At 42.8% G+C, this 13,859-nt stretch overlaps 1 protein-coding gene across 1 annotated transcript; it reads left to right on the plus strand.

Moving 5' to 3' along the window:
• Positions 1-9,288: 9,288 nt before the first annotated feature.
• fzd9b (frizzled class receptor 9b) lies at positions 9,289-12,117 on the plus strand. The gene has a single exon (XM_044120211.1). It carries the CDS (start codon positions 9,889-9,891, stop codon positions 11,635-11,637), a length of 1,749 nt encoding a protein of 582 aa, XP_043976146.1. The 5' UTR covers positions 9,289-9,888; the 3' UTR covers positions 11,638-12,117.
• The last annotated feature ends 1,742 nt before the right edge of the window (positions 12,118-13,859 follow it).

Genomic DNA, 13,859 nt, shown 5'->3' on the forward strand with positions numbered 1-13,859 from the left:
TACCAACGCAGAACACTTTTTAGCGTATTTACATTCCAGGAAAGCGGATTATGACATCCTCTCAAGTTATATAGTCTTGGCACACAGGTTATTGTTCCCTCGCTAAACCTCCCACAGAAATTACGACAATTTAAACAATATAATATCGCAGTTTAGGCTCACCTACTTGAAAAACGTTATCTTAAGATTTTTCTAAGTCCTTTGAGCCCTCTCTCCAAAAACTTGTCCATTCAAAACACCCCGCCACCCTTCTGTACCACTGCGTGACCCTGAACCGTTATTGCTTTCCACGGCATCGCTCCCAAAGGGGGTCGAAGAAGCATGGATGTGTGTGTGTGCACTTCGAAACTTCAGCCTTTAAAGGCAACGGAGAAATGTGTAGCTGTTTTCAAAACAAGCTATTAAGGATGAACCTTTCCAGGAAAATTCAGACATACCTCTAAAATGCTTCAACACCTCACAAACATCCATAAATTATTTCATGACTCTGACATGGCCAAAACTCAAAAGCCTGTAAATATTGTCCTCCGCTCACGCGAACTTTTACTGAATTGCACAAATCCATCTCATACGAAACTGATTTGTTTTAGAAAACCTTGTAAAAAAGTGTCACCCTGACTTGTTTCTCAGATTCTGAAGATATACCGAGTTTATCTGCGTCTGCAGCTAAATCAGACCACGAGCTCGATCTCCCAAGTATGGATAAACATCCTGCAGCTGCAAATTCTAAAAAAATTACAAAAATACTTACGTGATCTTTACAAAACTTCCTCATTTCCACCCACACTTTGTATCTGTTGTATCTTATTTGTAAATGTATCCAATTATGAGTGCTTTGTCCTCTTCTTTTTCTAGTTGATGATTCAGCTGTAGATCTGTAACCCTATAGACTTCCTCCCTGCAGAGGTCAAACCGAGGTTATGTCACAGCTAAGTTGGAGTAGTTCAGAGTGAGGTCAGCTGTGAATCAGCAAACGTTGTTTTAGCTTTTTGCTTATTTTGGGGGATTTTTTTAAAAACCAATTACAAGACAAAATTGATTTGTTTTACAAACAGGACTCTTCTGTTTACACGTCAAATTTGTCGCTTTATTGCTGTCAGACAATCTTTATTAAGATGTGGAAGTTATTTAACATCAGCAAAGATCATTTTTAGCACTGATAAATATAGATATAAATATTAATGCGTAGCCTATATCAACCAAATGTACAGGCAATGTAACCTGCAGACATCCACCCACCAACTGAGTCGTCTGCTGATTACATGGGACGACTATCCCATGTAATCAGCTGAACCCATGTGGTTTGAATTGAGTTTTGTGACATATTCTCTTCAAGAATATTTTGGTTCTCCACAAACCATCCTGCTGATGGACATGTCTGAAACATCTCCCTTGGACGTTGGAGGAGCTGAGAATCCTTTATGAGCAACTCCTAAAGAGCCCAGATCTTCACTTTGTCTATCTTTAAGCTCAGCCTCTTTGCAAAAAGGCTAATTTTGGTTACGTGTAGTCACAATCTCATTGTTTCAGTCAAGCCCATGACCACAGCTGGTACAAAAAAAATTCTGTGGTAAGGCAAACAATTTTACCCAGTGAGCTACAACAGACACTAACCCAAGGCGCCCATCAATCTTCATGCTCATACAATGAAATGTCAAGATAAATAAAGCTCTACACTTTGCCTCCTGCACGTGATTTACCAACAATGTAGCCAATTCAACAGGCACCACTTTCACAAGAATTATCTCAAGATATCAATAATCAACTGAGTTACTTCCTGCTGGGTACCTGGACCTTGGTTGAAAGGAACGACACTCTAAGCAGAAAGAGATCCAAGAAGTTACTGGTGTGTCATCCCCAAAACATTTCCCTAGGAACAAGATCTTGCCAAAAATGCAACCACACCAAATGTCCAAACTGCTTAACTGGTGTTATTTAATATTGGAAGAGCAGTGACTCCTTTCTGAGCAATCTTTGAAACAGCCAAGATCTTCACTTTGACTCAATCGGAGCTCAAACTCTCTGCAAGGGAAGCTCATTTCCGTCACTTGTAATTGCTATTTCCTCTTGAAAATGTCTCAACCGATGCATGTACCTTTCATCTTTTGACTACTTTCTTTTCCACAACAGACATTCATCAATGTACACACTAACCCAGGATGTTCCTCAGCTTTGTTTTACAATCACTAATAACAAAGTTAACAAGATACATCAAACCCAGAATTATTAATCAGCCCGTTCTTATTGTGAATGAAAGTCTCAGATCAAGAGGTGCTAACTTTTAACCTGGTTGCTTCTCATTTAGCTGCGAACATCTCCAGTGACTAGAGGTCTTTGCTGGATGAGGTGAATGGAACAAGATTTGTAAAAATGAGTAATAGGATCTTAATCCTCTTAAACCGGGGAATCTGTGTTTCGTTTATGCCTGTTAATTTCAATATCTACCAGAAATTAGTTTCACTTCTTGCAGGTAAAATGAACCTAACTCTTTCTGTGTTTGCAAAGAGATTAATTAGTTATGTGCACCAGGTCAGTGACCTCTCACTCCCAAATTACCCTCAACAGGATACCAGAAGGACCACAGGACACCTCCAGGGACACAACTGTTGGCCTTTCCCAAGTCAGCAAAACACATAAAGACTGGTTATGAAAGGTTCCTTACACACCAAAATATCCTTACAAGGGTGTGGAGATGGTCCAGTGTTTCAACAACCGGAACTACATTTTGCTTTCAGAGTCAGAGGTTTGTTTCTCAGCTGAACCCTGTCCTGCACCAAACATTGCTAGGAAGCCTGAGGCGTTTGATCTCTCTACAACCCCAACGCACACGTGTTTCACCTTTTCATAAGGAAAGGAACCGCCGCCCCGTTCCACAACCCGAAGGGAGTACTCCATCAACGCAATGCAGCGCTGCACAGGCTTCTCAACCAAAGACGAACAGCAAGAGTCTAGATTAACTTCTGTGATATTGGTTTGGGTTTTCCTGTCCCTGAAAGAGATCAATCCAGGCTAAAAACTCTAACTGAGCTTATTTATTATTCTTTAACCCTTATGTATCCATGTGGATTGACAGAGAACCAACTGTTAATTACAATAAAGATCTGACCATAAGGGAATATAACAGAGGTTTCATAGAAAATATTTTACACCAATTCATACCATAAAGGAGAACAATTTTACACCAGCAAAGCTTTTTACCCCTCTTTACATTTGCATTTCTAAAATACCTGTGAAATACATTTTCAGCCTTTTCATCTTCTTCTCTCAACTGGAGAGAAAATGCTAATAAAAATAATCTTGCATATTAGAGAAGTGTAATATAAGTTAGTGTTGTTATTTAACCAAAGTTACTGTTCCCATTTTGTTGCGACATTAGAATGCCAACATAAAGGTTCTGTTCCTTAACAAATCAAATAAAGATTATTTTTTTAGTCAATAGAAGCACACAAAATAACAATTTTACTAAATTGTGAGGTAGAGCTTTAGTTTTTTCATTGAACTGTCCATTACTTACGACTGGTTTCTTTTTTCTTTTTTAAATGTTCACCTAAAGGATCAATAAACACAAAAACTATGTTGTTTTCTTCTTCCATGAGCAAATTAAAAAAACCTTGGCTCATTTGTAGAGTGGCTGAATCACTCCCTTGTTTAATCTTACCAAGGCTGACGTTTTGAGGAAATGGCGGCGGCGTCATTCTTGCTACCTGTTTCCGGCTGTGAAGAACATCATCCTATTAGAAAACAGATGGATGAGGAAAGCAGATGGACTGAAGCATTGAATCAGGACTATTCACAAAGTCACCTAATAGCACTGCATAAAATCACATAACGGAGTAACTGAGACATTTTGCGCACATTGTCCCCTCATTGCAGCTAATAACTTTTTGAAACTGATGATCTGGAAGGAAGAGAGTGCCATCGCTTTACCAGACAGCATAAGTGCAGCTATGATTGGAAAACAGAAAGCTACAACTGCATTTCATGATAACTTTCACACATGTCAGATTCTGCCCACACTGCAGATTACAACACGTAGCTTGAATAAAGAGTTAATGACATGATTCTAGCCTCAACAATTTGCCATTATGCTCCCTGTCAAAAGCCGTACACTAGTCCAGATGTACTGCTTTATGTGTGAGGTGTCTCTTATTACACCCATAACAACCTCAAACAGGCCGTGGCTCTGGGATAGCAATGCCTTGCCAGGCTGTGGCAAGGCTCCCCCATTGTTCCAGGGGATGTTTATAGCTTTGTACCTGATATATGATAACCAATAAGTAAGAGGTAGTAATTACAAGACCCACACGCCACCAGATCGGCTGATGAATGCATGAAATAAAAGATGGGGGGTTATTTGTAGAGGCTACTTATTACATAGGCTTGACATGCGGCAGTATCATGAGGAGAAGAGTGAGAGCAGGGGGAGGAATAAATAACATATATCCATTCCTTCCACTGAATGGCAAAGTAAATAACAATGACCTTCTCAAAACAAATCAGCTGCAAGCCTAAAAAATATGTAAATACTCCATTACCCGCGTTCCTACTCCTTCAACCGTTTTCTGTTCAGGTCAAGAAGAAATAACACAATTAGGCGAAATAAAAACACGCCAGTAAAGCACAATGGTGTCTTACTGTGGAGCCCAGGACACACAGGAGCACTGCGGTCAGACCCTGTGGCTCCTCAGCTAATCAAGGAAACACTGCTATTTATTCCTTATGGATGTCGCTCCAGGAACAAAATCTACAGCGTAACACATTTAACATTACAACTGTTAATTTAAAAATGTGACCAGTGAATACTGTATGTGGTATTGTTATTTAGTAGCCTGGTGAAAAACCAGTTCCTGGTTTCACGCTTTGTTTTGAGGGTCCGGGCTCTCGGCTATTGAGATTTTGTTTAGTTTTACCCAATCGCTGACGTTTGGCCATGACATTTGTCATGCAGCAATTTAATGCTAATTCAGCTTACCAGATATTGCCAGCACTGTAAACAACCATCCTCCAGTGTGAAGGGAGAAGTGCTGAGCTGGACGAAGCGGTTGTTAATACTAATTCAATATTTGAACCCGGACTGAACGGCTTTGTTCACTTCCGCTGCTGCCATTACTCAAACTACAGGCAGACAATTATTCTAAATCAACGCAGAAAAACAAAGTCATTGTTCAAAACTTCTCACTTTGTTCGCTGATTTGGTCCAGTTGAAATTCTATTGGAAAAATCCACTTTAATGAGGAAAAACCCAGCCAGCGCACTGAAGTGAGGCTTGAATCAAGCGAAATGGCTTAAGAAGGCAATAGCTTAAAGGTTGGAAAATTTATAAGACACGATTATGTTTTTCTGAGATCTCACTGGCTTGTTTTGTGTAAAACAGGAAGAAACTGGAGGTAAAGTGCGAGGAGGTGAGTACAAGGACTTCGTGAGTACTGAATGAAAAGCTTTTTTACTGTGTTACAGGATTGGTATTGGACTGGGTAGGCATGCTACCCAAAATAATGTTGTTTCATTTCACTTTAGTGATCAGGTGACCATCTGGGACTTCAAGTTTAATGCGACTGTGAGGCCAGGAAGCAGTCAAAAGATTATCACCTAAGTCAAGGAGTGGTCAAATTACCAGCATTTCAACAGTTTGACATGAGTGAGTAAATTTTTCACATCACAGACAGAGCCTTTGCATAGCACTGCATGTGCTTAAATGATGTTAATGTTAGGTTATTGCCATCATTAGAGCTGCTACACAAATTCAAAGCATTGCAGCATGTGTTCAGTATATATAGCAATAGTCATGATGAAGATTTTTTTCAATTTATCAGAGAGAATGTTTGGTTAGTGAGGCATAGCTGGAGATAAATTGGGCAGGAATTTAAATGAAAGCTTTTTTTTGGTATTTAGTGAGTCAATCTTTCTACACAACTGAAGCAAAGTCATAGTAGAATAGATGTTCACTTCTGCAGGCCTGCACACACATCGGTGCGTCTCATCCCAATGAAAGGGAGAATCAATGTAGAAAACAACAATCCAATTTTTGTCATCGGCATACACATCATCTATTAGTTCTATTTTCACATGGTTTAAAAAAAATCTGGATGTTTCCTTAAGTCAGGTTTCAAAACTGTCCCATTCAGTTTCATGCATTCTAAATAACTGAGTATCCCAGTGATACTTAGTTGATTAGTTCCTATTTCAAACAAATTCTCATGAAATTGCTCTCAGATTGCATAAATTCTCGACAAATGCAAAGTAGTAAATGTAGAACCATGTGTGTCTTGTGGTTATGCCTATGAGTGGAAGGGGAATTAATACTGATTCAGCCTCTTGGGTTAAAGTCTGTCTTGATAGCAGTCTTTTGGGGAACATCTATTAGATGTTGTCAAGTCTAACTGTAGCCAGTTAATGTCTGGTTCTTTGCTTGCTAAGTTGGGTGTGTCTCCATTGCCATTTGCTCCCGATTATGGCAATAAATACGGGCAGGAACGTGGATTGACCACTGACTGTGGTCAACTCCCCAAAGATGCCATTTGCAGTTACACTCGGCAACGGAGGACATCAAGGTTCTTCTTTTGATGAGTTATAACTTAAATTGCATTGTATTTGAATCCCAAAGGCGGCTTCAGCGACTCCATACAGAGAGAAGGACTGCAGCGAAAAGCGTTGTGCAGAGTCACGCAAGAGACCGTGCAGTGTTGCAGTCAGATAGCATCTCACAGTTCTTTTTTTTTTTTTGTGAAGCTAGTACTGTTTGAACCTTTATTTTAATTTTCAGAAACTTTGTCACTAAGTGAAGCATGTTATATAGATTAATTACACACAGGGGGATGCTTGAAAGCCTTTATTTCTGTTAAGTATGAGGATTTTCTTTTACTTACAAATGTGACATTTAAAAGTAGACTATAACAGACCATTTGAAAAAAAAACATATTTAAAACAGAAACGTGAGCTTAATGAAAAGTATGTTAATACCTGCTTAAAGGTTATTATTTAAAAGGTATTTTAAAACCCAATCGCTATTGAATATGACTCCATGTTCCAACAGCCTCCACAGTCACCAGATCTCACTCCAACTGGGTTGCTTGCACTTGCTTGGAAATAACTGATATAGTTCAACAGTCTTGTATAAAAAGCCCATTGTCTCACATTGGGCCCTAGTAAAATGTTTATGTAAAACTGAAATGAAGGTCAACGATCCACAGAGATGTCAGAGTTTCTGCAGCTCTATTAAAGGAGATCTGTCCACGGAGTCCAGGGAGTTTGCTGATGGCTCCACCATCAAGCCATATGCTATATCTTTTAGCATATAAAAGACCCTTATTCCCTCAGTATGCTGTCAACATTAACATCTTAATGTAACAAACAGCAGGGTCAGTCTCCACCAGACAGGTGCAAAACCACCTTCAGCGGGCGGACTTTTAGCGCTGGGGCTAATAGAGACAGCATGCAGTTGACAAGCAATTCAGTCCTGCAGGGCGAGAGGCCAAAATCCTCGAGTTCCCTCCCTGTTTGAGAAAAGATCAAATGCTCAATGCAACAGCTGTGAAGCTACAGGCTCTTCCTATTCAGCCGCCACTAGATGGAAACAATAGCCTCCTCTAGCACAGTCAGTGGCGCATCCATTATTGCTTTCTGCACAGTGTTGTGTCTCTTCATTAAATCATCCTGGTCCAGGCTAAATGTTTTCTTGTGTTTGTGTGTTTGATTTTGGGCTGTCTGTTCCTCGTCACGTTCACCTTAAAGCGCTCTCTTCCTTCCAACTTTGAGTCTTTCACATAAAATAGGCGGTGAGATTTCTGCCAGCTGCAAGACAGCTCTGGTTTTAGAGAATCTGACCTGTGAGGCTCAATAAAGTTTCACATTATGTTTCTTGAAAACATTAGCAGAACTCGTAATTTGGAGTCAGCGACAGTAAGGCATCCCTGGGACTATCGTTTTACAGGTGGAATGAGTTATTCCCTATAACCACAGCGGAGAAAAATAAACTCTAACTGAAGGCAGCAGAGGCAGGTAGTGACAGGTTTCTCATAAGTAATGGATAGATTTTACTTCATCTTCTTTAATATCCTCATATAATAAAAACAAGGAATCCTTGTAGCAACATCCAGTGGATTTTATTAAAGTGACCTAATGCATGGATATTTTTCGGCTTTTCTGTTCAGAAGCTGCCTCCCTCCTAGATTATTTCATAAACTTTACTTTGCAAGAGTTTTTCCATTTTATGTCACTATTACCACAGAGGACAGGGTTTAACTCTTAACTGATAGATTAAAAAGTTAATTCATTTTTATTAGTTGTTTATATTTGGACTGCTTGGTGGGGGGGGGGGGGTGTTGTTTTCACTGCTGCTTTGAAGCAAGAAAGTTGTGAGTTTAAATCCCAACCTGGGGTCTTTGTGCATGGTTTTATTTAGCAATTATGTTCTCCAAACAACTTGCTTTTCTAAATTGTCCGTAGATGTGAGTTTGAGACTGTGTCCACGGTTGTTCATCCTGAGACAGACAGTGCAAATAACCATGCACACACACTCACACCTAGGGAGAATTTTAGAGGCACCAATTAACCTAACAGTCATACTTATTTTGGACCTTGGGAGGAACCCAGAGTACCCAGAGAGAACCTACCTATGCACAGAGAGAACATGCAAACTCCATACAGAAAGACCCCAGGCTGGGGAATCAAACCCAGGACCTTCTTGCTGCAAGGCAAGAGTGCTACCAACTGCACCAATGTGCAGGTCACCTTTTAAGTCAAGTTTAAATAAATAAATAAATAAATAAACCACTAATATACGTCTTACAGTATTTTATGATCTTTAATTAGAAGTCATTCTCATTTCCTATAAGAAGGAAATTGGAAATTGTATGCTCAAACTTCTTGGTTGAACAGAAATCTGTTTGGGATAATTTTCGGATACATTGCTACCTTGTCCAAACTAATCAAAATATCACCTATGTGTTTATTTTACATATTAATTGCATTTATATTCCCTCTGTGGTGAAAATAAAACACTTGGGTTACATGGAGGACACTTGAGGGTCAGAGGGAGCCCTTGTGATCATTTTAGCCCTTGGTCCTTTTTATAGTTAATGCGGCCCTGTATAAATGTAAAAATAACTGAGCGCAGGCTGCTTATTCACATATCCATGTGCGTTCTTTCCAAGTCATCCTAGTAAACAGCTTCTAAATGAATGCGAGTTGCATGTTACGGTGTAGAGCACAAAATGATCAATTTGTTCAGATCGGTTAATGGTTGCAGGATGTTCGCATATAAAACTGCAGCCTCTTGTAAAGCGTGTGAGTGAACTATTCGCGGCAGAAATGTCAGAGGTATTTGACCATCCTCCTGCATCTGTCTGATAATTTTCCTTGTGTGGTGCTGGGGTTGAAATGTGAGCGTCACGGCGCTCACTCCTCCTCCTCCTCCTCCTCTCCTGTGTCTCTGCTGGAGTGAAGTCCCTCTGAGCGGCTCTCAAACTTCAGTGTGGAGCCTGAAAGCGGAGGAAGAGGAGCCTCTGGAGCCGATAAAAAGCGAGACGAACAGCCGACCTCCCGTCTGGTTTCTCCCGGTCGAACCGAGGATTAACTTCCCGCATTTTATTCTTCTGGTTTCCGCTCAGCTGATTACCGAAGTTTCCCGGTAATCCCTGTGGTTACGATCCTGTTTCTCAGCTTTCTCTTGGATTAATCGGGTTTATTTACGGACTTCATGATCTAGCGTTAAGAGACCCTGTGTGCTGCAGTTTCCACCCCCTTGTTTTTTTTTTTTCTTTCTTTTTCGGAGGGATTTTTCCAGTTATATGTTGAAATAAGGGGGACCACTCCGTCTCTCTTTGACATTTTCATGCGTATTCCTAAAGGACACAGACTTGTTATTTTTCCTAGTTGAAAATAATCAGCATGGATGGTTGTCCGCTGCAGGTGGCGCTTGCCTTATGTCTGCTGGTGATTTCCAGCTCCAGCTTTGAGATTGGCTCGTACGACCTGGACCGGGACAGACCGGCTAAGTGCGAGCCCATCGTGATCCCCATGTGCCAGGGAATCGGCTACAACCTCACCCGGATGCCCAACTTCATGCAGCACGACGACCAGGAGGAGGCTGCCATCAAGCTGCTGGAGTTCGCCCCCCTGGTGAAATACGGCTGCGACGTGCACCTCCGCTTCTTTCTCTGCTCCCTCTACGCCCCCATGTGCACCGACAAAGTGTCGACCTCCATCCCCGCCTGCAGGCCCATGTGCGAGCAGGCCAGGGAGAAGTGTGCCCCCATCATGAAGCAGTTCAGCTACACCTGGCCCGACTCGCTCAACTGCTCCAAGCTGCCCACCAGGAATGACCCCAACGCCCTGTGCATGGAGGCCCCCGAGAACGAAACCAGGACGGAGGGTAAGAAGGGTCAGGGGATGCTCCCGGTGCCCCACAGGCCACGGCAGCCGGGTGCCAGCGGGGCCCGCTCTCCGGGCGCTGTGGGCTCCTGTGAAAACCCAGATAAGTTCCAGTTCGTGGAGAAGAGCCAGTCCTGCGCCCCCCGCTGCTCGCCGGCCGTGGACGTCTACTGGTCCAGGCAGGACAAGGACTTCGCCTTCATCTGGGTGACCGTGTGGTCCATCCTGTGTTTTGTGTCCACCGCGTTCACTGTTCTGACCTTCCTCCTTGAGCCCCACCGCTTCCAGTACCCCGAGAGGCCCATCATATTCCTCTCCATGTGTTACAACGTCTACTCCGTGGCCTTCATCATCCGTTCAGTGGCGGGCCCAGAGAACATCGCCTGCGACCGGGAGAACGGGGAGCTCTATATCATCCAGGAGGGTCTGGAGTCAACTGGGTGCACCATAGTCTTCCTCATCCTTTACTACTTTGGGATGGCGTCTTCGATCTGGTGGGTCATCCTCACCCTCACCTGGTTCCTGGCTGCGGGGAAGAAGTGGGGTCACGAGGCCATTGAAGCCCACAGCAACTACTTCCACATGGCCGCCTGGGGCATCCCCGCTCTCAAGACTATCATCATCCTCACCATGAGGAAGGTTGCCGGAGACGAGCTGACGGGGCTGTGCTACGTGGGCAGCATGGACTCGGGGGCGCTCACTGGCTTCGTCCTCATCCCGCTGTCGTGCTACCTGATCATCGGCACGTCCTTCATCCTCACGGGCTTCGTCGCCCTCTTCCACATCCGCAAGGTCATGAAGACGGAGGGCACCAACACGGAGAAGCTGGAGAAGCTCATGGTGAAGATCGGCATCTACTCCATCCTTTACACGGTGCCGGCCACTTGCGTCATCGTCTGCTACTTCTACGAGCGGCTCAACATGGACTACTGGAAGCTGAGGGGCCTCCAGACGAAGTGCGGCTCCTTCGGGGGCCCCGCCGACGACTGCTCGCTGCAGACGTCCGTGCCCACGGTGGCCGTGTTCATGCTGAAGATCTTCATGTCGCTGGTGGTGGGGATCACCAGTGGGGTGTGGGTGTGGAGCTCCAAGACCCTGCAGACCTGGCAGGGCCTGTGCAGCAGGAAGCTGGCGGACAGGACTAGTGTGAGGAAGCCCTGCGGCGGCGTGAACTGCGGCAGCACGCACTGCCACTACAAACCCCCTGCTGTGGTTCTGCACATGGCCAAGACTGACCCACACTCAGACAGCCCCACACATGTCTGACAGGAAAACACTCGCACACACATCGCGCGCCCTGCTTGAGGAGCTGCTTGAACTGAATTGTTGGGTACTTCTCTGCTGCTGCTGAAGGGCACACAGGTATCTATGAACAGTATTCAATCAGTACATAAAGGGAAATGTTCGGTATTGTTCCCCCCCGTATTTTCTTGTTCATGCTGTTTTCCAGTTTTGCAAAGCGAAAATATATCAATGTGTATGCTTATACTGTTTAAATGGGAGGATGTTGGGAAATATTTGTGTATTTTCCTCTCTGAGTGTCATGGTTATCTGTATAAATCTGTAAAAAAATGGTTTATTTATTGTAAATATATTTAATTTAAAAGCCCATCTTGGCTCTCACAGGAGTTGTTTAGTTACATGCTTCAAAAGGTAAGGGAAATTAAGTGCCTTTTATAAGAAAATTTGGCTTTTTTGCAGGAGGAATGTGGGAGAGGTTAATAAATCTGTGGAGTTCATGTAAAACTGCGTCCCAGTGGTTATTTGAGAGTCTTAAGGATTTCAATACAAACACATCATCATCATCTTTTTTTTGTGCTATCTGTCGCAGATATTTAGACTGTTATTTATTTATTTTCTAAACTGTGGGGCTCTCGGCGCCTGTGTTTGTCTTCCCAGCGTTTCCCAGAGGCATCCTCGTCGATGATCCTCAAAGAGAATCGCTGATGAATGGAGTGACAAACCGTGGCAGGCATTAACGTTTGCGTCATCGGCTTTAAAAAATGCAGCAGCACTTCGAGGAGGAATATATTAAATTAATGGCTGTTTTAATCCTTTTCCTCGGAGTCAGTGTCGTTGCCCCCGCTCCCTCTCTGCTCCATTTGATCGTCGTTCAAAACACTCGGCACTTTGATCTGAGAGCGCAAATCTAAAGTGGATTTCAGACTTATTGCGTGGTTTCACTGACAGATTTGAGTTTAGCACAGCCACTCAACGCTGGAGCAGCTCATTGAGCTGATGGACTATTAGCTGAACATTCAGGTTCAATGCCGGCTCGCGGCTCCAGGAATATCTGACATGGATTGGTGGAATTCCACTTTCACAAAACATTTTGTTCGGTGAGAACAATTCACCTTTATGCCTGCAGAAATTACCGCGAGGTATAAATGATGACTTATTCAGAGAAGAAGAATGCCAAACATTATTTTCATTAAATAAGAGCTGCGAGTGGGTTTCCTGCCACTAGTTTTTCTGTCGTAAACTCAGTTTTTATAAACCATGAGAGCCACCATGTCCTCAGATGGTCCATAAAAGAGGGAAAATAAATAGATTTTACATTAGGAGGCTGCATCGCCGCAGTGCCAACACAAATTGCAACCTCACACACCAGGTTGCTTTATTGCACAACACTGTAGAAATAAGTGTTTTTGACAGCAATGGGGATGATTGTTTATTACGCCGGCCCACCATTACTTTGTCGCCTCCCCCCAGTAGCAGCAACATCGTGGCAGTCGTCTTGGAAAAAAGCAGCACCGTGACCAGGAGCTTGTTTTTGTACCATTAACAGTTTGCCAGTGGGGGGTGAAGCAGGCGTGTGCTCGCTGACATCTGCAGAGTTTAAAAGTTGTTTGCTTTTAGTTTTTTTCCTCTATTACCATTTCATTTTTGAGAATAAGAATTCCGAAAAACCTGTTGAGTGGACGTTCAGAAAGCACAGAGCTGACGCAAATAGTTTGAAGTATTAATAAAACCTTTTTGATTAAAGCACAAATCTAGTTGTTTTGTAGTGACTCCTAGCAACTAGAAAACAATTAATATGAAACCCTAATTGCTTTTGGTGTCATGGTAGAAGTTTGATGCCAAAAAAAACAAAAACAAAAACATGTTAGTCATTTGTTTAATCTTTAGCAGTGAGTTGAAATTTAATGGTTCGCCTCTGACTGTGTGAAAGTTTGATCTCAAAGGTTACTAAAGGCTTAAGCTGTCAAATAAAGCGAGCAAAGGATAAAGAGCAAAATTTCTGCCTGAAAAATAGCTGAACAGCGGTGCAACCAGGATGAAAACAAACAGAACTTCACTCTTCTCCACATTTTGAAAAAAATCCAGCTGAAGGCCTCAGAGTGCTGTTAGAGAATATTAGTGGGCAAATAGGATCATGAAGTCCAAGGAACACAGCAGGCAGGTTAGGGTTACGGCTGTAGAGAAGCTGAAAGCAGAGTTAGGCTATAAAACAATAGCTGAGGCTTTAAGATCTCACAGAGCTGTTC

The sequence above is a fragment of the Gambusia affinis genome, linkage group LG06 (genome assembly GCF_019740435.1).
Source record: "Gambusia affinis linkage group LG06, SWU_Gaff_1.0, whole genome shotgun sequence".
Classification (NCBI taxonomy): Eukaryota; Metazoa; Chordata; class Actinopteri; order Cyprinodontiformes; family Poeciliidae; genus Gambusia; species Gambusia affinis.

Excerpts from the sequence above, each read along its gene's own strand:
- fzd9b (XM_044120211.1), top strand. The coding sequence starts at position 9,889 with ATGGATGGTTGTCCGCTGCAGGTGGCGCTTGCCTTATGTCTGCTGGTG.